This window comes from Vigna angularis, chromosome 9 (assembly GCF_016808095.1).
Source record: "Vigna angularis cultivar LongXiaoDou No.4 chromosome 9, ASM1680809v1, whole genome shotgun sequence".
Taxonomy (NCBI): domain Eukaryota; kingdom Viridiplantae; phylum Streptophyta; class Magnoliopsida; order Fabales; family Fabaceae; genus Vigna; species Vigna angularis.
This window is the reverse complement of record NC_068978.1, coordinates 28509078-28535994: the sequence shown is the minus strand read 5'-3', so window position 1 is coordinate 28535994 and position 26917 is coordinate 28509078. Positions and strand designations below refer to the sequence as shown.

General features: G+C 32.9%; 3 protein-coding genes and 1 long non-coding RNA gene across 7 annotated transcripts; 3 read left to right on the top strand and 1 right to left on the bottom strand.

The window, feature by feature from the left end:
• The first annotated feature begins 918 nt into the window (after positions 1–918).
• Positions 919–3636, top strand: LOC108346218 (disease resistance protein RUN1). Its single transcript, XM_017585233.2, has 4 exons — positions 919–1514; positions 1598–2678; positions 2840–3112; positions 3243–3636. The coding sequence occupies exons 1-4, from the start codon at positions 994–996 to the stop codon at positions 3522–3524; spliced, it is 2157 nt and encodes a 718-aa protein (XP_017440722.1). The 5' UTR covers positions 919–993; the 3' UTR covers positions 3525–3636.
• A 3904-nt stretch (positions 3637–7540) lies between these two features.
• LOC108346219 (uncharacterized) lies at positions 7541–11866 on the bottom strand. Of its 3 annotated transcripts, none has more exons than XR_001833784.2 (9): positions 11552–11866; positions 11083–11172; positions 10881–11000; positions 10687–10715; positions 10495–10602; positions 10254–10344; positions 10051–10132; positions 9053–9136; positions 7541–7611 (listed from the first exon to the last, which is right to left on the bottom strand). It is a non-coding gene; the product is annotated as an uncharacterized LOC108346219 (long non-coding RNA). The 3 variants fall into 3 exon arrangements; XR_001833785.2 differs by having other exon boundaries at positions 9053–9121; XR_001833786.2 differs by lacking the exon at positions 9053–9136 and having other exon boundaries at positions 7542–7611.
• A 1554-nt stretch (positions 11867–13420) lies between these two features.
• LOC128193961 (uncharacterized) lies at positions 13421–14391 on the top strand. The gene is made up of 2 exons (XM_052868164.1): positions 13421–13640; positions 14054–14391. The coding sequence occupies exons 1-2, from the start codon at positions 13421–13423 to the stop codon at positions 14389–14391; spliced, it is 558 nt and encodes a 185-aa protein (XP_052724124.1).
• A 9253-nt stretch (positions 14392–23644) lies between these two features.
• On the top strand, positions 23645–26316 carry LOC128194102 (disease resistance protein RUN1-like). 2 transcript variants are annotated; one of them, XM_052868852.1, is made up of 4 exons: positions 23645–24175; positions 24279–25362; positions 25524–25799; positions 25890–26316. In XM_052868852.1, the coding sequence occupies exons 1-4, from the start codon at positions 23652–23654 to the stop codon at positions 26232–26234; spliced, it is 2229 nt and encodes a 742-aa protein (XP_052724812.1). In that variant the 5' UTR covers positions 23645–23651; the 3' UTR covers positions 26235–26316. The 2 variants fall into 2 exon arrangements, with proteins under 2 accessions (XP_052724812.1, XP_052724813.1); XM_052868853.1 differs by having other exon boundaries at positions 25960–26130.
• The last annotated feature ends 601 nt before the right edge of the window (positions 26317–26917 follow it).

Below are 26917 nucleotides of genomic sequence, written 5' to 3'. Positions count from 1 at the left end.
TAATTTTTTTCTAGAACATGGGTATTTATAGACCCATAGATTATTTTTTAGAACATGCTAGCTACAAGTTATGTGAAATCTTCTACATTTTTACTTATGTATGTTCTTGATTTTTTTTTCATATCTTAGACTTTTCTACAATATTTTAGAATGTGTATTACATTTCAATTTTTCTATCTTATGAATTTCTATATTCTTTTAGAATTTACATTACACTTTAATAGTTTTAATTAAATTTTATTGTACAAACTAGTGTAATTTAATGTTCAGACTGCTTCTCTGTTTCTCAATAATGTGTGGTATTGCTGCTTGGTTTATACATTCATTTTTTAACAACAAATAGATTTCAGTTTCTTTGTATCGTGTTTTTAAATAGTCATTTTTTAACAATGCTTAAAGATGGAGAATTCGTTGATTTAAAATGGCTTTTAGGGAAGCAGTTTGGTATCTAACAAAAGATAGTTTATTCACGTAATTAAAAAAAGATAAACTCCTTGACACAGCTTCATAAGAAACGTAAAAAAAATTATATGAAGTACCTAAAACTTCCATTAAATTTTTTGTGTTAGAATGAAAGAATAAAGAAAGAGAAAAACTATGAATTCTACACAACATGCTTTCCTTTAAAATCTTAATTAAATATTATTTAAGTGTTTCCTTTTCTAAATGTTTTTAATAGTTTTGATAGAATATCGTAATTTCTTTAAAAATCTTACTTAAACAACATAAATATTTTAATATTTAAATTTTTTCTTTGAAATCAAAAGTGAATAAATGCAACTCTTAAAAGTATCTTTCTAAAAAAGTGAACGCGCAGGTAGCAGAAAATGAAGTATGCATACCGAGGTGGGTTCAGGAGGAAAAATATAAAATATAAAATATAAAAGGTATTTGACTATGGGTGAGTGATAACACACATCGAGACTACATCTAAAACATATTAATCTTTAACATTATTGCGTTACCTTTGAAGAACTAACTTCAATTCCTTCGATGGAGTTTGCATCTTCTTCTTTATCATCGTCATCTTCATCCTTCTTAACATCAGAACCCCATTTCATACACGATGTGTTCATCAACTTTGGTGGAGAAGAAATCGGTAGAAGATTTGTTTCTCATCTCCAATCTGTCCTTTTACAAGCTCAAGTCAAAACTTTGATTAGCGTGGAGAATCTGCAAGAAGGAATGAAGCTGGAAGAGCAGCTTCGAGCAATAGGAGGCACTAAGATTACAATAATTGTTTTCTCCAAATCTTACGCTGAAACTACCCGCTGTCTTCTTGAGCTTGAAAAAATCATTGAATGCCACGAAACATTTGGCCAAATAGTTCTGCCCGTATTTTACGAGATTGGCCCATCGGATGTACGATATCAGATGTATGATTTTGGAAAAACGTTGGAAGAAACTGCACACAGAAGCTATTCAGGAGAACAACGAAAATATGCGTTGTCCAAGTGGAACCGTGCACTCACCACAGCTGCAGTTATGACTGGTTGGGATGTCAGAAATTTCAGGTAAACAAATGAATCCTTCCTACTTTCTTTGGTTTGAGAGTGAAGGTTGTGATTTAATTTTGGTAAAACATATCATCTTGAAGGCATGATGCTGAACTTGTAGACGTAATTGTTAACCGAGTTAAGACATTACTGGACTATAAAGACTTGTTTATTACCGAATATCCTGTTGGATTAGAGTCCCGCGTGGAAGACGTGATTAAATGTATTGAAAATCAATCCACCAAAGTGTGTATGATAGGAATATGGGGAATTGGAGGTTCAGGTAAAACAACCATAGCCAAAGCCATCTACAATCGAATTTATCGTGAATTCATTGGTAAGAGTTTCATTGAGAATATTAGTTCTGAAGGGTATTTAGCTATGCAAGAAAATCTTCTTTCTGACGTCCTAAAATCCAAGTTGGAGGTGAAAAGCGTTGGGATGGGAAGAACTATGATCGAGAATAGATTTTCTCGAAAAAAGTTGCTCATTGTGCTTGATGACGTGAATCACATTGGCCAATTAGAAAACCTATGCGGGAGTCGTGAATGGTTCGGTCAAGGAACTGTGATAATCATTACTACTAGAGATTTTCACTTGCTGAACCAACTCAGAGTTAATTATGTATATGAAATGGATCTTTTGAACGGAAATGAGTCACTTGAGCTTTTTAGTTGGCATGTCTTTAGAGATGCAATACCAAAAAAAGAATGGAATGAACTCGCAAGAAACGTCGTTGTTTATTGTGGAGGACTACCGCTAGCTCTTCAGTTCCTTGGTTCCTGTTTATGTGATAGGACAATAGAAGTGTGGGAAATTTTACTGTTGAAACTACAAAGAATTCCCCCGGATGAACTTCTGAGCGTATTAAAAATAAGCTTTGAAGATTTACGTGATACGGAAAAGGATATATTTCTGGATGTATGTTGTTTCTTTATTGGCAAAGAAAGAGAGTATGTGACAGAGATATTAAATGGCTGTGGACTACATGCTGATATTGGAATAACAGTTCTCATAGAGCGTGGCCTCATAAAAGTTGAAAGGAACAACAAATTTCAAATGCATCCTTTGTTACAAGAGATGGCAAGAGAAATTATTCGTCAAGAATGCCCAGAGAAACCGGGGAAAAGGAGTCGATTGTGGTTTCCGGATGACGTAGAAGATGTACTGAAAGAGAATACTGTAAGAACATTCTTTATATGATTATGAAACTTCTTTTGAAAGTGTTTTCTTTTTAAGTGTAATCCATGTGTTGTTAAGTTGTTAAACTCAACATTACGTCTCAATAATCAATAATTACTCAGGGATTTCTAAATTGCTTTTCTTTGCTATACTCATCACAGGGGACAGAAGCTATATTGTCCCTGAAACTTGATTCCAGCATTAGAGATTGCTTTGAAGCTCATGCTTTCAAGGAAATGCAGAGACTAAGACTGCTACAACTTGATGATGTACAACTTAGTGGAGATTGTGGGCACATTTCTAAAGAACTGAGATGGATTTGTTGGCGAGGGTTTCCATATAAATGCATTCCAAAGAACTTTCATTTGGAAAATGTAATTGCAATTGATTTCAAGTATAGTCTTCTTATTCATCTCGTCTGGCAACGACGCGTGGTATTCATTACATGCCCTTTTCTTTTAAAACTAATTGTTTAATTACAATAAAAATAGTATAATTGGTTCTGTTTACAACTAACGCATATTTTATCTTTCTTAATCTTTTGTCGAAAAACTATGGTTGCAGGTTTTAGAGCGGTTAAAATTCCTTAATCTTAGTCACTCCAAATACCTGATAGAAACTCCAGACTTTTCCGGCCTACCAAGTCTTGAACAGCTCATTCTAGAAGATTGTCCAAGTTTGCGCAAGGTACACCAATCCATTGGTGATCTCTCCAATATACTAGTAATAAATTTGAAGGATTGCACAAGTCTAAGATATCTCCCAAGAGAGATATATAAGTTGAGATCTTTAAAAACTCTCATCCTATCTGGTTGTTCGAAGCTTAGGCCATTGGAAAAGATATAATGCAGGTGGAATCCTTTTTAACTATAATTGCTGAGAATAGAACACTGAAACAAGCATCCTTTTAAACTGAGCTAAAAAATTATCAGATATAAATCCCTACGTTGAATTTGAAGGATTATTGGTAACTATTTACTTTTATACTCCACTTGTCATCTTTATTTACTTTATTTTTTTGTTTTAGTTATTGAATAAAGTTTTTTAGTCAAAATAAATGTAACTAAATTCATGTCTGCACACAAGTTGATAGCTAAAAATCAAACATATTCATATATACGTGAAAGAATCCTTACTGATTAGCCTTTATCCATTTGAATAAATTGTGACTGATTGGTTATCGTGACATTGCACAACGAATGTTTTAAAGGATAGGTTCAATATTTTACCAAGACACATTAAAAAAAGTAGTCTCAGCAAACATTGATATGTTAAAAAATAGAACGCCATGAAACAACAAAACAAAGTAACATCCCACATCCTTGATATAGAACGGATCTTGAACCTAGGAGTGTAAGGAAGGAAGGATGAATAGTCCTGAACGATAAAGAGCATATGAAGGTGAGGAAAGCATCAAGGCAAATTTTTCTTTAATGAATTTGAGTTAGGGACAAACAACCACTTTCACTTTGATTGAAATATCATGTTTAAACCTTGTTTTGGAAAAACACACCGAGCCTGAAAAATGTTTATATTACCTTCCTCACTGCAGAAAAAGATGGAAAAATATTTTTGTGAATTAGAAAGAAATACGTGAACCATAAGAATAGGAAAAGTCTAGTCAAAATGACTTAGTGAAAAAGTCGACATACCAAAAAGAAAGAATTATCAAGATTGGGAAAAGTACAACAAATTTTTTTAAAATTTTTTATGGCATTTTTGAAACGAAAATAAATCCATCAGTAAATTTGAATTATCGATGGATTTTATTGATGAATTTTAAAATTTTAATTACTGACCAACTTATTATTGATGAATTTTACAGATAAAAAATTTTGTCGATAATACATATTTCATTTACTGATGGATATTTCCAAAAGTAAAATTCGTTTATAACTTTAAACCTTAAAATTTGTTAATAGTTTTAAATTTCTATTACCAATTAACTTTTTCATTAATAAATCTATTGATAAAAAGAGGTACAATTTTTTCACCCAAATATGCAACGTGTATGAAAAGCTAAACCTAAAACGTTCACTATTTTTCTTTAAGATATCACATGTGGAGGAACAAAGATTAAATTTAGAGAGGTGCATGAAGTAAAATCCATAAGAAACCCATCTTCATCTTTTTCAATTTAGAAACCACCAAGGGTTTCTTCTCCAATAACTCCACATAGAAACCCTAGCCAAAAATAGAGTCAGCCATCATGTGTCCTTATTTGGCTAGAGCCTTTATTGGTGAGCATGGTGTTCAATGCCGTTATCAGTGACATAGAAGAAGGAAGATCGAGATAACTATGACAATTACATGATGGACTTGCACGTTGTTTTGTCGTCGTCAAGGACTTAAATTGATTGGGCTTGACAATGACGTAATCCATACATGAAACTGTGAGAGAACCACCGCATTGCAGCCACTGTTCAACATCAGATCTTTGCGAGCCACCCGACCACCATTTGTAGCAACCACCTGAATATGAACCTAACAAATGCGAAAGCAGATGTGAGCTTTACCATGACACCAGTTCACACATGATAGAATGTCGTTGAAGTGGCGCCAATGTTCACCGTTGATAGGGGGAGCTATGTGAAAGCTAAACCCAAACCCTTATGTGTTTTTGATGATGACAACAACAAAAATGTTTTAATAGTTTCTTGCAGAACAACTGAAATGTTTAGCTGTGTTTATATGTTTGTTTGTCCATGAACTATTTGTTTTGCATACTTATTGTGGTTATACTTGAGTTTATATCGGTGGTATGCATATTCTTGGTTTTTAATAATAAAACTCATTGCACGATACATATATGTATGAATTAATCGATTACAGGGTTTATGTAATCAGTTAGATTCATCAAATATTAGTAAATGCTTAACAGTGGAAAACTGCAAGTTTTAACCGATTACATTATATGTATTATCGATTAAAACTCGTGCCTTTGCTTATACTTGTTTGTTGAGTGCAATGATGCGTTTTCAAAAGAAAAAGTTTTCAAATTTGCTTAAGTGTTATACTTAACTGATTACACGGTTTTCAAATTAGTTTTATTATTTGCTTAATCGATTACATTAATATTGTAATCGACTAAGATGCGTCAAACTTGAGAAAACTATATATTGACGCATAACTCTCTACATATAGAACTTTTGATCTCTCATCTTTAATATCTGACAAAGTGAGTTAAGATAAGAAATTGCAGGGGTGTTCATTCTCCAAGAATCAAGAAGCGTTTCTTTCTGATCTCTCCAATATACTCGTAATAAATTTGAAGGATTGCACAAGTCTAAGCTATCTTCCAAGAGAGGTATATAAGTTGAGATCTTTAAAACCTCTGATCCTCTCTCGTTGTTCGAATCTTAGGCCATGGGAAAAGATATAATGCAGGTGGAATCCTTTTTAACTACAATTGCTGAGAATAGAACACTAAAACAAGCGTCCTTCTAAATTGTAAGCTCAAAAATTATCAGATATAAATCCCAACGTTGAATTTGAAGGATTATTGGTAAATATTTGCTTTTATACTCCACTTGTCATCTTTATTTACTTTATTTTTTTGTTTTAGTTGTTGAATAAAGTTTTAGTCAAAATAAATGTTCCTAAACTTAGGGAGAATAATAACGGTAAATTAGTTTGCGAGAATCTCAATTAGCAATTTTTTTTGTTACTGCAAGTATTATAAGTAATTGGCCGTGCATATTGAAAATAATAACGATTACTTTTATTTCAACTGGTATGTTGTATCTCTTTCAGAATTTTATTTCCTCTGTTTTGTTTTGCTACCTAATATTATTCTGTAAAACAGCAATTGGTATCATAAGAACTCAACCTTACTCAGAATGAGATGAACCAATATAATTACAATTGAATGATTGAACTTTTTTGTTACACGTACATTACTTTTACATATGTTTTTTTAACCATGAAAAATTATGTTTAGTTTCTTAACTAAATTTACTAGTGCAAAAAAAGTTTTTTATACTTATTAAAAAATATTTTTTATTCTGTTTTCGAATAGCTATAGAAACAGAAGTATAGAAAGTTTTGATTTTTTACAATAATTCTAAAATTGGTGTAAAAAGTTCAACTTTTTACACTGTTTTTGTCTATAATAGGTATAAAAGTTGGTATTCATGCCTACCATTCCGAGAGCAAGTATAAAAAAGCATTAAAAAAAAACTCATTTTTTATACCTAACATTATTATAATTGGTATAAAAAATATTTTTTAATACCTGTTGTGCTTTAACAGGTATAAAAGTAACATTTTGTTTTGAATATTTCATTTGTATGTACTATTATCCATATCCAGACATGTATAAAAATCAATTCCATAATACATTCTAAATAATCAATAACAAAAAAATTAATTAATATTAATTCTATTATTAACACATCAAAATAGTCCCTCAATATAATATTTATCTAACAAAGTCCCTAAATATATTCACATAATATAATTACACATAAAATACTTCCTCAACTAAAAATGTAATATTGAAACATCTAATCATCTAGAAATGGTTATACTTAGAAATTGAAAATTACATGGTTTGTAATCCAACTTAAAAAATTCACAATTACATTGTCTATAATTCAATAACTTGTTTTTCTAACAATTAATCACTTGGAGAATTTGATAGGCAATTTATCACCTAGACTTAGCTTCTTAAGGCGTGAATCATATTCTTCTAGTAGATCAAACTCAAATACAGCCATGTCAATAGCTCGAACCAGTCTCTTACCACCCACTTTTCCAAAAACTTCCTGCAAATTGCCTGACAAGAAAAAGGATTGGGACATCAAATTAATAAACTAATATTATACTAAGAATGAAATTTTCCAAAAAGAAAGCATGACACACTTGCCTGGTAGTTAAATAATCTTTGTAACCTCCAAAGATCAACCTTTCAAATAATTTATAAAGTTGCTACCTGTTTTGATTACATCATTGCAAATTGGTTAGTGATAATCGAGAGGTAAAATAATAGGTTGATTGCATTAGGAAAACAAAAATATGTAATTTTCATTGTGGAAAGAGTGAAAGGGATAGATGGAAGAGGAAATTGTGAAATGATCAAATGAGTAGCTATTTAGACTAGAAGAAACTATACATTGTTTTGAGTCAAACATATGCAATTAGAAATTAATACTTTAAATTATATGCCAGTCCAAGAACTAATTTCCTCCATAGAACTTTCAATTTGTGTGCCCAAGAAAAGGATCTGAGTAAACCATATTTAACTCTTGAACTAGTACATTTCCAATGGAGATGTTGTGTTGCATGATAGACTCTCCAGGATATCATTAAGAAATGAAATAAAACTCTCATGGCATTACTAATCTTAGAATTTGAGTTTAAGACTATTTCAATCTTAGAATTTTTCCAATATATCATCATTCAACTTATACATTCTTCAATTCTCCACAATATTTCCCTTCACACTTAATCATATATCTTTCCTAAAACTAAATATAAGTTTCTTTTTATGCTTCAGTAACTACCCATCACCTTCATTAGAAAATAAAAAACTTTTGTTGTAGACTTTCCAGGCATAAAACCAAATTGGTTCTTAAAAATCGTAGTCTCTCTCTTATTCTAGGCTCCAAAAAATAAGCTAATTCACTAAAAGTTATAAAGAAAAGAAAAATAATTGAACCAACAGCATGTATATGACAATATGTATGGCATCAAATTAAAAAGAATGAAAGTGAGAACGTAATTTACAAGGAAATGGACATGCTGTCATGATAGAAATTAATTTAAACATTTAATGAGCCTAATACAAAAACTACAAAGGTAACAACAACAAAGGGGACCTAATTTACCTCATACCATTGCTCGGTACATTTCCTTCAATATCTAGAATTGGGGCAAGACGTGAAAGTCTAAATAAGTTATGAATTACCTCACATATCTTTATATCTTTCTCATAATTTACTTATGTACTATACCAAATAAGTTAATTAAACGGGGAAAAATGCATATAGTTACTTAAGCCGTGTAGGTTCTGTTTTTCAATTATATTTAAAGTTTTATTTTACAATTTTTTATTCTATTAAATGCATTAGATATAATCAAAATAAAATTTTAAATAGGATTGGAAAGTAGCACCTAACCATCATCATCCATACAAAATGTTAAGTTCCATTGTACTTTTACAATATAAAATTACAGACCCACATATTCCACGGGAGACTGGGAACATAAACAGGTAAATAAGCATGTCTCGTTAACTTATACTGATAAAAATTATAATTTACTCATACTGATTTTATGAAATTGAAAGCACTAACATAATTAGCCTTATCAATTTCACTCATCATTAACCAAATAAGCCAAGGAAGAATAATGTTATATTAATGCTTTAATACCTTAAGCTTTGCAACACATTTAGATATGACGTTTTATTGGTTGATTTGTTTGCTCCTCATTTCTCATCCCTGTCAATTTATAATCTGCATAATTTCTAGATTAAAATCATTTATATATATAAACACAACTTTATATGCTTTGATGTGTTAGTTGCAGATGTCATATAATGTTAAAGAAGTTAAAATATTACACACGTATAGCTTTTCTCTTATTCAGTCATCTGACTCAATTAAGTATAACAACTTCAAAGCTTTGAAACTTGAAAACTTGAAAACTCGGAAGTCACATTTAGCATCCTTGTAGAAGGTTTCCAAAATCAAGATCCTCGTGAATCTTAAATCATAAAAGGGTGCCTAAGTCCCAGCATGGAGAGGAATTTTAAGGGTGGGTTACACATGCATATATATTAATTTGTCATGGATTCTTTCCCTGTCCAGAGATTAGTCACACTTAAAACTCCTAAAACCTCTACAAGAATGTGCCAAGAATTATATATTCATTTCCACATTTTATAGAACTAATCTAGATGTAAGTCTAAATACAATACAAAACCTTTTTGAAAATTGTGCTTCGATTGAAAATACGAATATTATTTGAAGAATTTGTCTTTACAGGCATTACAGGCACTCATGAAATGGCTTGAACATATTCCTGGAATGATGGAGAAATGGTGATTGTGAATGAATTGCGATGCAATGTATGTGGCAACAAACAAATGCCCGAATTAGCTTGCTTTTGACAAATTAAACTGAAATAAAGTTTTAATGGAGACCGCATTATTTATAGCAGGGAAAAGTGTTTTGTTCTTATATTATTATTATTATTATTTAAGGTAATGACATAAACTAAAAGGGATAGTACAATAGAAGAGTATATGCTTTAAGGACAATTCCGAATCATGATATACCCCTGGACCAGATGTGCCCCCATTACCATAACTACTTAGTGTTGCTCATCATAACACTCAAAAACCAATACAAAGCTGAAATCAAATCACCTCACTACGGTGTCTGGATAAGAGGGTTGACATCCAGTGCAAAGCTTCAATTCGAGTAGCCTCCCATTCACTAGATAGTTGCCTAACCAGTTAAATCATTTGCAAAATCATTCTCCAGAATATATAGAACAAAATAGCGTCGGCTAAACTAAACAGGTCCTCAATCATAATTGAAAAGCAGCAATTTTCAGAAAAAACTACACCTCATAGCAATGGACAGATTGCTCCTACATCAAATGCGTCAGCTGGATCAGCCTTGATTGCACGTAGCTTTTCATTGGTTTCACGAGCAACCTTATACATAAGCCACAAAAGAGTTCTAAATCCTTGCTTTCCAATGTAGGCAACACTAAAATTAACATCATACAAAACAGAGAATAAAAAAGGTAAATTACCAAAAAAATGGTAAAGACAGGGAAGGAGTGAAAACTCCAGTAAGCCTACCACTCTAATTTTCTCTTCTTTATCAGATATGCACGGCAAAATGGCTCCAAGAATGTCAGCATAATATGGAACAAGCTGATCTCCACCAAGTTTAACAAACTCATTTATCTGTTAAAACAAGAAAGCACAGTTTAAGGAAAATAATAATGAACAACAATTCATAATAACTTTGACAAGAAGTAAGATGTGCACCTGAACTGATCACTTTCAGTCACAATATCCTGTTTGAATAAAGTAGCATTTAATCATTAGTTGATCAAAAGGAACAGTAATTCAAATCATTATTAGATCAATAATACATATTCAGAAAACATATGATATGTGCAGTTATGCACTCGAGTAAATCTGCCAAAAGATTGTTCAAGTTCAGTAGAAGTTTATTACACCTTCACAAGTCGATCTAAGAGATGTGCATCACTTTGTACATTGGCATCTGAGTCTGCAGAAAGCTTGCATAAGGCATCAAAGATCTGGTTGAAGAATATAATAAAATCTCCTCTCACAACCTAGCATCAAAACGTGATGACATTGGAGAATTGTACATTAGAGTATTGACGGATTATATAGGTAAACAAAATTGATCCCCACCTTTGCTATGTTGTATAATGCTTCACAAGCATAATAACGAACTCTGCTATCTTGATCGGCAAAGGAATTTAATACAGGAGGTACAATTAGCTGTCAAAAATGTATACACACATCAATTTCATCATTCTAGTTTAAATAATAACTTTTGGTTTATTTAACCTCATCCTAAAATTTTGACCCATGGGAAGATCAGCTTAACCATAAAAAAGAGAACTAGCATTCAAAAGTAATTAGCATGCTTCGTGTCAATAACTACAGTGAAGCACCTATTATATTTCATTTAGTGACATGCTTGAAATTGCAGTTTCATAGTGTTGTGGTTTTCGAAGTGCCTAGTGCTACAGATGCTAGAAAAATGCCGACTAAAGAATGTTTAAAACTACTGCAAAAGGTCATCATATCTGCTTATGAATAACAGAAGTTACTATTACACTCATGTTTATTTAATTGCAGTATTTCAATTACTTACAGAGAAACCTTCAATTACATATCCTGAAGCTGCTTCATGCTCACGAGGATCTCGTCGACGGCATCGCGGCACTAGAGGCGAAAGTCAGTAAAAACCTCATCGTTCCTACTCCGAGCGGTGTGGAGCTTCTTCGCAGGCTCACCGATGTTCATGTGCACGTCCTCTCTATCAGCTCTCCAATTGAACTCTCCATTCTTAATGCGCCTCTCTATTTCCTCCAAACCTTCGATAATGGAGTCTCTGTTGCTCGCGCTTATCAAACCCTAAACAAAGAACAGTGAGTGTTTCGCTGAACGTTGAATTGGAAGAGTGAAAGATTTCGTGACTGACCTAGTGAGCTATTATATTAATAATTTATATTGGTTTATGTAATTTAAAGTATAATTTTAATGTAAGGATTCTAACGTGATGATTATTAGAATATTAAAGTATTAAAGTTATTGGGATTATTTTAGAGTTATTAAAATTAATCCCTCTCTTCTCACTTCAAAAGGGCATTTTGATATTTTATTAAAGTTAATTAAAATATTATAAAAGAAGAAAAAATTTTACTTCATTAAGTTTTTTAAGAGATATAGAGAACGGAGCGTTCTCAGGAAAGAATAGAAACTGACAGAGAAAACCATCCTACAACTTCTATATCATCCAGAAGGCATTAAAGTGGAGTAAGAGGAGAGAGAACATTTGACAGGAAGAGACATGAAGAAGTGCACAATGGATCCAGGTTAGTTCTCTTTTACTGTGTATTGTGGGAATTGTGAGTATCATGAAAATTCAAGATCCTGTGTGTTGTTTTCATTTAATTGAAAATTAAAGATTTGCTTACAAGTGGTATCAGAGCACGGTTCTGAATTTTATGATTCTCCTTGAATGGTAATATTCCCTAATTTGAAACCCTAATTTTGAATTATGAAATTTAGGGATTTTAAATTTTCAGATGTTTAATTATTTTATTGGCATGAAAGAAAATCGATTCTCTGGAACGTGAATTTCGTTTATTATGGAAGCCGCAAATTTTTTATCCTTGATTGTTATTTTTACTGTTACACGTCCAGTGCAATGTGAATATGGCAAATTAAATTCTGCATGGTTGTTTCAATTCACTGTAACACGTGAATTTCATCCAGGAAGCTTTTCATTATTATTTGATTATCGCATTAATTTTTTTTTGATCTGTGCACAATTAAAGTTTTGAAATTGAAAGCCGTACAAAGTAACCAAATTAAATGTTGCATGAAAGAAAATTCAATGTCTTGAATTTAACCCCTGAAGCCGTGCATATAAATGTTTTAATTTGGTTGTTAAAGCATAAAAGCAACTTTATTGTTGCATGACTGTAACGTGCACATGTTTTCACAATAATGCAATTTATTGTTGCAACTTATATTATTATTATATTATGAACATAGTTATTGTTAATGCATTGAATGAAAATTATATGTGAATTAAAAGTTGTTGTTTATAGTATTGTGAAAATTATTCATAATATAAAAGATGTTTAATTATGAATATATATAATAATTAGTCATTGATGTAAGGATGTTATGGATTACCCAAAGGTGAACCATGGTTTATAATTGATGACATTAAAGTGAAACATTTCATGTACTTAGTATATGTTTGTATATCCAAAGATAGCATACATATAGTCTTAAGTATGATTGATTGTTTATTAAAGTATATATATGGAATTTGTCAGTTTAAGAATCACCCAAAGGTGAACTTAAATGAATGACTTAATTGGCTACCTATCAGTTTAAGTGTCACCCAAAGGTGAGCTTAAATGTATGACTAGTGTAGTAATTTGTTTGAATCCATTAAATTTAATCAAAGCATTGATGTATGAGCTTGTGTATTATTCCAGCTTACATGAATTTAGCAGGTTTGAGCAACAATGTCGTCAAGTTTAATGGGCTCAATTATGCCGATTGGTCAGAACAAATCCAGTTCCAACTGGGTGTTCTAGACTTGGATATGGCTATTATGATGGATGAAATGCCCGCAGCCATTACAGAGACCAGTACAAGTGATGAAAAGTCTCTTTATGAGGCTTGGCATAGGTCTAACAGGTTGTCATTAAACTTGATGCGTATGTCCATGGCAGAGAACGTAAAGTGTGACACCCGGGCACGGAGACGAGGGCGGGGAGTGACGCCGGTGCAAGAAGCATGGTGCAGGGGGCACAGACAAGGAGCGGCTCCTGGTAGCTTCGTGTGGAAGGGGTACATGGACGAATCGGACATACACCGGAATGAGAGGGATCTGGAGACTGTGTAGGTATGGGACTATACAGTTGAAGGATAACTTAAAGGAATTGATTTGGCTACTCATATCACCAAAATGCATTTACTTTTCGGTAGCCTGACTCATAAGAACTCCATGGTTAAGCGTGCTTAGCCTAGAGTAATTCTGGGATGGGTGACCTTCTGGGAAGTTTTCCCAGAAAGTGTGCGAGTGAGGACAAAGCACACTGGAAAGCCTCGTGGTGATCTGTGGGGGCAGTCGATGGTCCCTGTGAGTTGTCGGGACGTTACATAAAGCCTTCCATGCCCAAAACGGAAAACGCAAAGGAATTCATGAAAATGATCAAGGAGTATTCACAATCAGACATAACTGACAAGTCTATTGTGGGAACTCTTATGAGTGAGTTGACTACCAAAAAGTTTGACTGGTCACAGCCCATACATGAACATGTAACTGGAATGGCTAATATAGCAGCAAGATTGAAGTCAATGGGAATGGAGGTGAATGAGTCTTTTCTAGTACAGTTCATCATGAACTCTCTTCCTCCTGAATTTGGCCAGTTCCAAGTGAATTATAACACTATTAAGGATAAGTGAAAGTGAATAAGGGCGGTATCCAGAAGGACCAGAAATGTTTCTTTTGCAAAAAAGTAGGTCACTTCAAGAAAGATTGTCCGAAAAGAAAATCTTGGTTCGAAAAGAAAGGTACTTTTTATGTTTCTGTAAGTTTTGAAGCAAATATAGTTGAAGTGCCTAATAATACCTGATGGTTGGATACTGGAGCTACTACTCATGTTTCTAATATTATGCAGGGATTCCTTTCAATCCAGCCCATAAAAGAAACTGAAAAGTATTTATATATGGGGAACAAAATGAAGGCACGAATAGAAGGAATTGGGACTTACAGATTGATTCTAGACACTGGCTATTGTCTGAATCTTGAAAAGTGTCTCTATGTTCCTGGTTGTGTTAGAAATTTGATTTCTGTTGCAAAGTTGGATTGTTTAGGTTTTAACTTTAGGATTGAAAATGATATTTTTCATTTGTATAAACTTTCGTACTATTATGGTTCTGGTACATTATTGGATGGTTTATACCGTTTAAATCTTGATGTTAATTTTTCTGAATCCCTGTTTAATGTTGAACATGTTGTTGATAGAAATTCTAGTGCAGGAAAGGAATGTTCTGCTTTCTTATGGCATAAAAGATTGGGTCACATATCCAAAGAAAGGATGTTGAGGTTAGTAAAAAATGAAATTTTACCTCAATTGGATTTTGATGACTGGGATGTATGTATTGATTGTATTAAGGGTAAACAAACAAAACACATATCAAAGAATCCCGCCACAAGAAGCAGTCAACTTCTTGAGTTAATACACACTGATATTTGTGGTCCTTTTGACACTAAATCTTGGAATGGTGAAAAATATTTTATCTCCTTTATTGATGATTTCTCACGTTATTGTTATATATATCTATTGCATGAAAAATCTCAATCAGTGAATGCCCTTGAGGTGTTCATAAATGAGGTGGAAAAGCAATTAGATAGAAAAGTAAAAGTGGTGAGATCTGATAGAGGTGGTGAATATTATGGTAAAACGGATGAGAGTGGACAATATCCAGGTCCATTTGCAAAGTACCTTGAAAGTCGGGGTATATGTGCACAGTATACAATGCCCGGTACACCACAACAAAATGGTGTAGCAGAAAGACGAAATCGTACTCTTATAGATATGGTTAGGAGTATGTTAAGTCATAGTAATATCCCTTTATCTTTGTGGATGTATTCATTAAAGACTGCTGTATATCTGGTTAACAGGGTTCCTAGCAAAGCAGTTTCTAAAACTCCTTATGAACTATGGACCGGAAGGAAACCCAGTTTAAGACATCTTCATGTTTGGGGTTGTCCAGCAAAAGTAAGGTTATACAATCCACATGAAAAGAAACTTGATGCAAGAACCATTAGTGGTTACTTTATCGGTTATCCTGAAAAGTCAAAGGGATATAGATTTTATTGCCCTAACCATAGTACAAGAATAGTTGAGTCTGTAAATGCTCAGTTCATTGAAAATGGTCAATTTAGTGGGAGTGAGGAATCACGAATAGTGGACATTCAAGAGCATACTGATAGTGTTTCTTCTGAAGTTGTTATCCCTCTTGTTGTATCACAGTCACACAACAAGCAGAGACAACAAATTAATGTTCCAATCCCACAAAATGAACATATAAATGTTGAGCCAGTTGACAATGAGCAAGTCATAAATGAGCAATTGATAGAGGAACCACAAGAAGCAGCATTAAGAAGGTCTGTAAGGGAGAAAAGACCTGCTATTTCGAATGATTATGTGGTTTACTCTGTTGAACATGAATGTGACTTAAGCATTGATGAGGATCCAATCTCTTTCAGACAAGCCATGGAAAGTAATAATTCAGAGAATTGGTTGAATGCTATGAAAGAAGAGTTGAAATCAATGGATGACAATAAAGTATGGGATCTAGTTGAATTGCCTAAGGGTTCAAAAAGAGTCGGTTGTAAATGGGTCTTTAAGACTAAACATGACTCAAAAGGCAATATTGAAAGGTATAAAGCTAGATTAGTCGCCAAAGGTTTCACTCAAAAGGAAGACATTGACTACAAAGAGACCTTCTCTCCTGTTTCTAAGAAGGATTCTTTGAGAATTGTTTTGGCTTTGGTGGCTCATTATGATTTAGAGCTTCACCAAATGGATGTAAAGACCGCCTTTCTGAATGGTGACTTAGAAGAGGAAGTTTATATGGACCAACCAAAAGGTTTCACCATAACAGGAAAAGAAAATCTAGTGTGTAAATTAAAGAAATCAATATATGGACTAAAACAAGCTTCCCGTCAATGGTATCTAAAATTTAATGATATCATAACTTCGTATGGTTTTGTAGAGAACACCGTTGATCGGTGTATATACATAAAGGTCAGTGGGAGTAAGTTTGTTATTTTGGTTCTATATGTTGATGATATTCTTCTTGCTGCTAATGATATTGGTATGTTACATGATGTAAAGAAGTTTCTCTCTAACAACTTTGAAATGAAAGATATGAATGAGGCATCTTATGTGATAGGAATAGAAATATTCCGTGATAGATCACAAGGATTGTTAAGTTTGTCTCAAAAAGGCTATATTAATAAAGTGTTAGAGAGATTCAGAATGGAAAAATGTTCTCTTGGAATAGTTCCAATTCAGAAAGGAGACAAGTTTAGTCAAATGCAATGTCCCAAGAATGATTTGGAACGAAAGGCCATGGAGTCTATTCCTTATGCGTCAATGGTTGGGAGTTTAATGTATGCTCAAACTTGTACTCGGCCAGATATCAGTTTTGCTGTTGGAATGTTAGGCCGATATCAAAGTAATCCCGGAATGGATCACTGGAAAGCTGCAAAGAAAGTTCTTAGGTACTTACAAGGTACCAAAGAATACATGCTCACTTATAGAAAGTCAAATAATCTCGAAGTGATTGGCTATTCGGATTCAGACTATGCTGGGTGTGTGGATTCAAGAAAATCCACATTTGGGTATGTCTATCTTTTGGCTAGAGGAGCAATTTCTTTGAAAAGTGCAAAACAATCAGTCATTGCTACTTCCACCATGGAGGCTGAATTCGTGGCATGCTTTGAGGCCACAGTTCATGCTTTGTGGTTACGGAACTTTGTATCGAGGCTTGGTATTATTGACAGTATAGCTAGGCCGATAAGGATTTATTGTGATAATTCCGCAGCCGTCTTCTTCTCTAAAAATGATAAGTACTCAAAGGGTGCTAAACACATGGATTTGAAGTACTTGTCAGTCAAAGAAGAAGTGCAGAAACATAGAGTGTTGATTGAGCATATTGGTACGGATTTGATGATAGTAGATCCGTTAACTAAAGGACTACCGCCCAAAACTTTTATTGGCCATGTTGAAAGTATGGGCATTATGGATAAGTCAATGTTAACATGATGTTGTTATCTATCTATATAGATATGTATAGTTATATGCTTGTACTGTCATGACACTTGTGAATTCAATTAAAGTTATGTTTCTCTTTATTCTATTGTTATCCACATTAAATTATATACATGTATTATTGATTGTGGTGACATGATAGGTCTCCTTTAGAGACATGAAAGTTATAAGATTGATTAAAGTTATGTTGAGTTGTTTTGATTATGTGATACATGGAAGGAATCTTGTCGATCATGACTTTTGCCCGCCATGATCCGATTATTTCAATTCATATAAGGATGATGACTTGATAATTCTAATAAATGGTGCGCACTTAAAGTTTATTTTAGATCTTCAAGTCATCACATGAACCAAGTGGGAGAATGTTAAATTATATTAATAATTTACATTGGTTCATGTAATTTAAAGTATAACTTTAATGTAAGGATTCTAATGTGATGATTATTAGAATATTAAAGTATTAAAGTTATTGGGATTATTTTAGAGTTATTAAAATTAATCCCTCTCTTCTCACTCCAAAAAGGCATTTTGGTATTTTATTAAAGTTAATTAAAATATCATAAAAGAGGAAAAAGTTTTACTTCTGAGAACACATTAAGTTTCTGAAGAGATATAGAGAACGGAGCGTTCTCAGGAAAGAATAGAAACTGAAAGAGAAAACTATCCTACAACTTCTATATCATCCAGAAGGCATTAAAGTGGAGTAAGAGGAGAGAGAACATTTGACAGGAAGAGACATGAAGAAGTGCACAATGGATCCAGGTTAGTTCTCTTTTACTGTGCATTGTGGGAATTGTGAGTATCATGAAAATTCAAGATCCTGTGTGTTGTTTTCATTTAATTGAAAATTAAAGATTTGCTTACAAGCTAACATCGACGTATGCGCTATGCTTCCCTTTTATGTCTTGCTTGTAGAGCTGCTTGTCGAAGGAGATGGACTATGTAAACCTCTTCACGGCGTCTGTTACGCCTTCCTATAACTACTTCCATCGCCTCTTCACGGCGTTTTTTAAACCGATTATATTGTGTGTAGAAAAAGTTTTTCAGCATTATATTTTTATCATACCATTACTTTTATACTATAAGTTTAACGGACATAAAAATTTAATTTTTTTATACCTATTTTGAGTATAATCGGTATAAAATTTTTATTTCTTACTTTAAAATTGGTATAAAAAAACTTATTTTATTGTTATCATATCACTTTTTATACCGAATGAATTTTAACAGTAAAAAAATTACTATAAAAAAATATATTTTACGCTGGTGATTATAAATATTTAGTTCACGTATCACAAAACAACATTGGTGGAAGTTATATTTTACTCACCTCAAAACTTCCTTTTCATGTGTGAAACCCTCCAAGTATAATTTAGTTTATTGAAAATAACTTTCTTAAAAAATAGGAGTAAAATTTTATAATTTAATTTAAAATCAAACACAATTTTTCATTATTACTAGTTTTAAATTCATGTATGCACACAAGTTGTTAGCTAAAAATCAAACATATTCACGTAAAAGAAACCTTAATGATATCCATTTCAATAAATTGTGAGTGATGAATAATTTATTGTCCTTGGTTATGGTTGCACAACGAATGTTTAAAGGATAGGTTCAATATTTTGCCAAGACATTAAAGGAAGTAGTCTCAGCAAACATAGATATGTTAAAAAATAGAACGCCATGAAACAACAAAACAAAGTAACGGATTTTGAACTTAGGAGTGTAAGGAAGGAAGGATGAGTAGTCCTGAATGATTAAGAGCATATGCTTTGTGTAGACTAATTATGTGTCAAGTGTTCATCTTTGATCTACACAAGGCAAATTTTTCTTTAATGGATTTGAGTTAGGGACAAACAGCCACTTTGAATTTGATTGAAATATCATGTTTAAACCTTGTTTTGGAAAAACACACCGAGCTTGAAAAATGGAAAAATATGGAAAAATATGTGTGTGAATTAGAAAGAAATACGTGAACCATAAGAATAAGAAAAATCTAGTCAAAATGACTAAGTGAAAAAGTTAACATACCATAAAGATAGAATTATCTAATAAAGATGGGAAAATGTACAACAAAAATTCTTGAAATTTTAGATAAAAAATAAATCCATCAGTAAAATTGAATTATCGACGAATTTTATCGATGAATTTTAAAATTTTAACTACTAACTGACTTATTATCAACAAATTTTACCTATGGAAATTTTTTCGATAATACATATTTTATTTGGCGACAGATTTTTTTCAAATGTAAGATTTGCCTATAACTTTAAACCTTAAAATTCGTCAATAATTTAAAATTCCTATTACTGATGAACTTTTTCATCAATAAATCTGTTGATAAAAGGAATGACAATTTTTTTACCCAAATATGCAATGTGTATGAAAAGCTGGACCTAAAACGTTCACCATTTTTCTTCAAGATATCACATGTGGAGGTTCAAAGATTAATTTCAGAGATGAAAAGCTAAAAGAACGAAGAAGGAGAGAGGAGGAAGAAAGTGAATCGGTTCGAAACATTTACTGATGAATTTTCCTTTTGTAATTACCGATGAATTTTTCCTTTGGTAATTACCAATAGATATAGATTTTCGTTGGTAAATATTACCGACTGCATATTTACCGATGAATTTTGGCTTGTCGAAAAAATATCGTGACAGACATATTTTTAACATTTTCAACGTTATAGAGATTATCCTAGGTTGTAAAGAGGTAAGCAATAGAATGAAAAAGGATCAAGAAATTCAATAATTTGTTGCACATACAATATGTGATATCCTTTCTTTTTAGTGAGTATTGCTTGTCTTGAAAAACCAAATTCACTTGACAACCTAACTACTTTACAAGCCATAAAAACTCCTTAATGATCCTTGCTTCTTTTGAAGACGTAGTGTTTTCTATCTTCTCCTAGTCAGACTCTTCCACGACTCGATACAACAGTACAAAGTTGTTTTTTCCTTTACTCGCATTTTTCTCAACACACTAATGCAGGTAAGGGCTTCGACACTGATTATTTTGGAGATTATACCTTGGTTCTCTAACCGAAGCATATTCAGACAAGGTAAAAAATGTACAATTTTAGGCTTCGGGTCTTAATCGAAGCATATTCTTTAATTTCTACTTTAGTTCTTTATTGAATGAAGCCTATTCCCTATATTTTTTTAAAAACATTATTGTTTCATTTTCTTCTATCCTCACTTTCTTAGTATTTTTCACCCAAAACCACTGTAGAGCCACTATGCTCCCCACCAACAAATAAAGTCACCACCACCTTTCTCACCCTCACATTAAAAATACCTACATTAGGAAGAAATAATTATGAAATAGAAAAAAAAAAACAAGACGAGAGATTGAACCTTTAGTTTTTTTCGAAATGGGAAGGAAAGGGAGGCTCGTGACAATGTGGTGACACACGTTGCATTGGCTACGAGGAAGGGAAGGGAGGAGAGTAGCAGTGAAAGTGGCGACATGGAGGAATGATGCAGCATGAAGGAAATGGGCATAATGGCTCTACAATTGAGGAGTAGTGCAGATACACAAATTCAAAAGCCAATAACACATACATACCTTAGAGTAAAAAACATGCATACACAAAACCCAATTACATGCATACAAAAATTTATCAACCAACAAATGTCTAACCTGTAAAGTAGATTCGAAACGAAAGGGAGGAAAATCGAGGAGGGAACGACCTAAAATGTCTAAGCTGTAAATTTATCAACCAACAGACGTCCGTCCCCCATCCCCACGGACGTTTAAGGGGCTGAAGACAATTAATTCTTCAACCACCCCTTCAGCACCCTAAACGTCCGATATGGGGGGTCGGACGTCTATAATATTATAGACGTCCGAGCCCCTCCTGCACGGACGTTTAATGGGCTGGCAGGGGAGTTGAAACATTTATTTGTTTTAGCCTCTTAGACGTCTGTGCCCCTCACAACGGACATCTAGAGTTTCACTTATTTACAAATATGCCACCGGTCAATTATTTACGTTGGGGCTTTTGTGGACGAACGTCTATGGGGGGACGTTAAAAGTCAATTCTGCACTAGTGATTTGTAACCGACTTTGAAAAATATCTACCAAACTAATTAATTAAATAATGCATAAAATCCTCCTAAAAATAGGATAGGAATATATTTTTATTTAACTGATTTGACTCTTTGAACCATTGAGTCACAAAATTCAATAGTTCATACTGTTTCTCTTGTTTTTTAATAATGTGTTGTATTGTTGCTTGGTTTATACACAATAGATTTCAGTTTCTTGTATCATGTTTTTAAATAGTCATTTTTTAACAATGCTTAAAGATGGAGAATTCATTGATTTAAGATGGATTTTATGGAAGCAGTTTGGTATCTAACAAAGATAGTTTCTTCACGTAATTAAAAAAATGATAAGCTCCTTGACACAACTTCATAAGAAACGTAAAAAAAAAATTTATGAAGTACCTAGATCTTCCATTAAAATTTGTGTTAGAATGAAAGAATAAAGAAAGCGAAAAACTATGAATTCTACACAACATCTAATGTTTACCTCTAAAATCATGATTAAATATTTTTTAAGTGTTTCCTTTTGTAAATCTTTTTAATAGTTTTGATTAGAGATGTTAAAACGGGTAACCCGGCTCAGCTCACTACGAGTTGGTGAGCCAACCCAACCAGGCTCACTTATTAGCGAGCTGAAAAAATTCGAACTTGGCTCGACCCACCACGGGTTGGTGGGTTAAACGGGTTGACTCACTAGCTCATTTAATTATATGTTTTTCTTAAAATAAAAAAATTACAATTTTTTTAATTCAAATTTAAATAAACTTCACACTAAAATGATGTTAAACTCCAAAGATAATTCAAACTAAAAAAAATCATACAATCCAAGAGTTATCCAAAAAATTGTACAAAAGGCGAACAAATAAATTTTTAATATTGATAAATTTTGTATAACTTGTCTATTTATAATATTAGAGTCTTAAATAGATAAATCTATAATATTTTTCTTTGTTGAACCATTTTCTTCTTTATCATCATCTACAATATAATAAAAAAATATTACCTAATAATATTGAAACACAAAATTATAAATAATTTAACTAAATTAGGTGGGTTGGTGAGCCAACCCGACTCACCACAGGTTCAACCCGGATGGACCGGGTTCCAAGTGAGTCGTGTTGAAAACTAATCCACATAAAAAATTTATATTTTTTTCAAATCCGTGATAAGCCGGATTGGCTCATGGGTTACAACCCATCTTGACAACAGAGTTTTGATAGAATATCTTAATTTCTTTAAAAATCTTACTTAAACAACATAAATATTTTAATAATTAAAATCTTCATGTGAAAAAGTGTCTTTCTAAAAAGTGTCTTTTAGAATATTTAACATAAATCGTAATTGCAACTCTTAAAGTGTCTTTCAAAAAAGTTAACGCGCGCAGGTCGCAAAAAAATGAAGTATGAATAGCGAGATGGGTTCAGGATGAAAAATATCAAATATAAAGGGTTAAATATGTTTTTAGTCCCTAAACTATTGGTCGTTTCTGGTTTTCGTCTCTCTTTCAAAATAAGGTACAATTTGGTCTTTATTCTTTTCAAAATGTTGGTTTTAGTCATCGAAAACTAGCACCGCTAAAAATTTGGTCCTCGTTTAGTCAACAAAACGAGGACTAAAACAAAAGTTTCAAAAAGAATGAGGACTAAATTGTACCTTATTTTGAAAGAGTAACGAAAACCAGAAACGACCAATAGTTTAGGGACTAAAAACATATTTAATCCAAATATAAATGATATTTTGGGTGAGTGATAACGCAATTCAGGACTACATATAAATCATATTAATCTTTAACGTTTGTTTTATCTTTGAAGAGTTGACTTCAATTCCTTCGATGGAGTTTGCATCTTCTTCTTTATCATCATCATCATCTTCATCCTTCTTAACATCAGAACCCCATTTCATACACGATGTGTTCATCAACTTTGGTGGAGAAGAAATCGGTAGAAGATTTGTTTCTCATCTCCACTCTGTCCTTTTACAAGCTCAAGTCAAAACTTTTATTAGCCAGGAGAATCTGCGAGAAGGAATGAAGCTGGAAGAGCAGCTTCGAGAAATAGGAGGCACTAAGATTACAATAATTGTTTTCTCCAAATCTTACGCTGAAACTACCCGCTGTCTTCTTGAGCTTGAAAAAATCATTGAATGCCACCAAACTTTTGGCCAAATAGTTGTGCCCGTATTTTACGAGATTAACCCATGGGATGTATGTCATCAGATGGATGATTTTGGGAAAGCGTTGAGAGAAGCTGCACACAAAAGTTATTCAGGAGAACAACTGGACCATGCGTTGTCCAAGTGGAACCGTGCACTCACCACAGCTGCAGTTATGACTGGTTGGGAGCTCAGAAATTTCAGGTAAAAAAATGAATCCTTCCTACTTTCTTTGGTTTGACAGTGAATGAAGCATATGTTAAGGTTGTGATTTAATTTTGGTAACACATTATCATTCAACTTGAAGGCATGATGCTGCACTTGTAGAGCGAATTGTTATCCACGTTAAGACATTACTGGACTATAGAGACTTGTTTATTACCGAATATCCTGTTGGATTAGAGTCCCGCGTAGAAGTGATTAAATGTATTGAAAATCAATCCAGCAAAGTGTGTATGATAGGAATATGGGGAATGGGAGGATCAGGTAAAACAACCATAGCCAAAGCCATCTACAATCGAATTTATCGTGAATTCATTGGTAAGAGTTTTATTGAGAATATTCGTTATGAAGGAGGGTATGTTGCTTTGCAAGAAAATCTTCTTTCTGATGTCCTAAAATCCAAGTTGAAGGTGAAAAGCGTTGAGATGGGAATAATAACTATGATCCAGAATGGATTTTCTCGAAAAAAGTTGCTTATTGTGCTTGATGACGTGAATGAGTCTGCCAAATTAGAAAACCTATGCGGGAGTCGTGAATGGTTCGGTCAAGGAACTGTGATAATCGTTACTACTACAGATTTTCACTTGCTGAAACAACTCAGAGTTAATTATGTTTATAAAATGCATCTTTTGAACGAAAATGAGTCACTCGAGCTTTTTAGTTGGCATGCCTTTAGAGAAGCAAAACCAAGAAAAGAATGGAGTTTACTCGCAAGAAACGTCGTTGATTATTGTGGAGGACTACCACTAGCTCTTCAGTTCCTTGGTTCCTTTTTATGTGATAGGACAATAGAAGTGTGGGAAAGTGTATTGCTGAAACTACAAAGAATTCCCCCGGGTGAAATTCTGAGCGTATTAAAAATAAGTTTTGAAGATTTACGTGATACGGAAAAGGATATATTTCTGGATGTATGTTGTTTCTTTATTGGCAAAGACAGAGACTATGTCACAGAGATATTAAATGCATGTGGACTACATGCTGATATTGGAATAACGGTTTTGATTGAGCGGGGCCTCATAAAAGTTGAAAGGAAAAACAAGCTTCAAATGCACTGTTTGTTACGAGACATGGGAAGAGAAATTATTCATCAAGAATGCTCAAAGGAACCGGGAAAAAGAAGTCGATTGTGGTTGCAGGATGACGTAAAAGATGTACTGAAAGAGAATTCTGTAAGAACATTACTTATATAATTTTGAAACTTCTTTTGAAAGTGTTTTCTTTTTAAGTGTAATGCATGTGTTGTTAACTTGTTAAACTCAAGGTTAAGCATCAATAATCAACAATTATTTATGGATTTCTCAATTGTTTATCTTTGCTATATTCATCGCAGGGGACAGAAGCTATCCAGGGATTGTACCTGAAACTGCATTCCAGCAGTAGAGATTGCTTGGAAGCTCGTGCTTTCAAGGAAATGAAGAGACTAAGACTGCTACAACTTGATCATGTACAACTTAGTGGAGATTATGGGCACATTTCTAAACAACTGAGATGGATTTGTTGGCGAGGGTTTCCTTACAAATACATTCCAATCAACTTTCATTTGGAAAATGTAATTGCAATTGATTTCAAGCATAGTCGTCTCCAACTAGTCTGGGAACAACGCGTGGTATTCATTCCTTTTCTTTTTATTGGTTCTATTTATAACTAACGCATATTTTATCTTTCTTAATCTTTTGTCGAAAAACTATGGCTGCAGGTTTTAGAGCGGTTAAAATTCCTTAATCTTAGTCACTCCAAATACCTGATAGAAACACCTGACTTTTCAGGACTACCAAGTCTTGAACAGCTGATTCTAAAAGATTGTCCAAGTTTGATCAAGGTACACAAATCCATTGGTGATCTCTCCAATATAGTATTGATAAATTTGAAGGATTGCAGAAGTCTAAGGTATATCCCAAGAAAGGTAAAGAGGTTGAGATCTTTAAAAACTCTCATCCTATCTGGTTGTTCTAAGCTTAGGCTTGGAAAAGATATAATGCAGGTGGAATCCTTTTCAACTATAATTGCTGAGAATAGAAAACTGAAACAAGCATCCTTTTAAATTGTAAGCTCAAAAATTATCAGATATAAATCCCAACGTTGAATTTGAAGGATTATTGGTAAATATTTGCTTTTATACTCCACTTGTCATCTTTATTTACTTTATTTTTTTGTTTTAGTTGTTGAATAAAGTTTTAGTCAAAATAAATGCTCCTAAACTTCGGGAGAATAATAACAGTAAATTAGTTTGCGAGAATCTCAATTAGCTTTTTTGGTTTCTGCAAGTATTATAAGTAATTGGCAGTGCATATTGAAAATAATAACGATCACTTTTATTTCAACTGGTATGTTGTATCTCTTTCAGAATTTTATTTCCTCTGTTTTGTTTTGCTACCTAATATTATTCTGTAAAACTGCAATTGGTATCATAAGAACTCAACCTTATTCAGAATGAGATGAACCAATATAATTACTGTTGAATGATTGAACTTTTTCTTAGATATATGTTTTTTTTAACCATGAAAAATTATGTTTAGTTTCTTAACTAAATTATAAAATATCTAGTTCATGTATCATAAAACATTGGTGGAAGTTATATTTTAGTCACCTCGGAACTTCCTTTGTCATGTGTGAAACCCTCCAAGTATAATTTAGTTTATTGAAAATAACTTTCTTAAAGAATAGGACTAAAATTTTATAATTTAATTTTAAAATCAAACACAATTTTTCATTATTACTAGTTTT

Coding starts and splice junctions, on each gene's coding strand:
- LOC128194102 (XM_052868852.1), top strand. CDS start 23,652: ATGGAGTTTGCATCTTCTTCTTTATCATCATCATCATCTTCATCCTTC. Junction 24,176..24,278: donor TGGGAGCTCAGAAATTTCAG/GTAAAAAAATGA, acceptor TTCAACTTGAAG/GCATGATGCTGCACTTGTAG. Junction 25,363..25,523: donor ATGTACTGAAAGAGAATTCT/GTAAGAACATTA, acceptor TATTCATCGCAG/GGGACAGAAGCTATCCAGGG.
- LOC128193961 (XM_052868164.1), top strand. CDS start 13,421: ATGAATTTAGCAGGTTTGAGCAACAATGTCGTCAAGTTTAATGGGCTC. Junction 13,641..14,053: donor GTTGTCATTAAACTTGATGC/GTATGTCCATGG, acceptor CTGTGGGGGCAG/TCGATGGTCCCTGTGAGTTG.
- LOC108346218 (XM_017585233.2), top strand. CDS start 994: ATGGAGTTTGCATCTTCTTCTTTATCATCGTCATCTTCATCCTTCTTA. Junction 1,515..1,597: donor TGGGATGTCAGAAATTTCAG/GTAAACAAATGA, acceptor ATCATCTTGAAG/GCATGATGCTGAACTTGTAG. Junction 2,679..2,839: donor ATGTACTGAAAGAGAATACT/GTAAGAACATTC, acceptor TACTCATCACAG/GGGACAGAAGCTATATTGTC.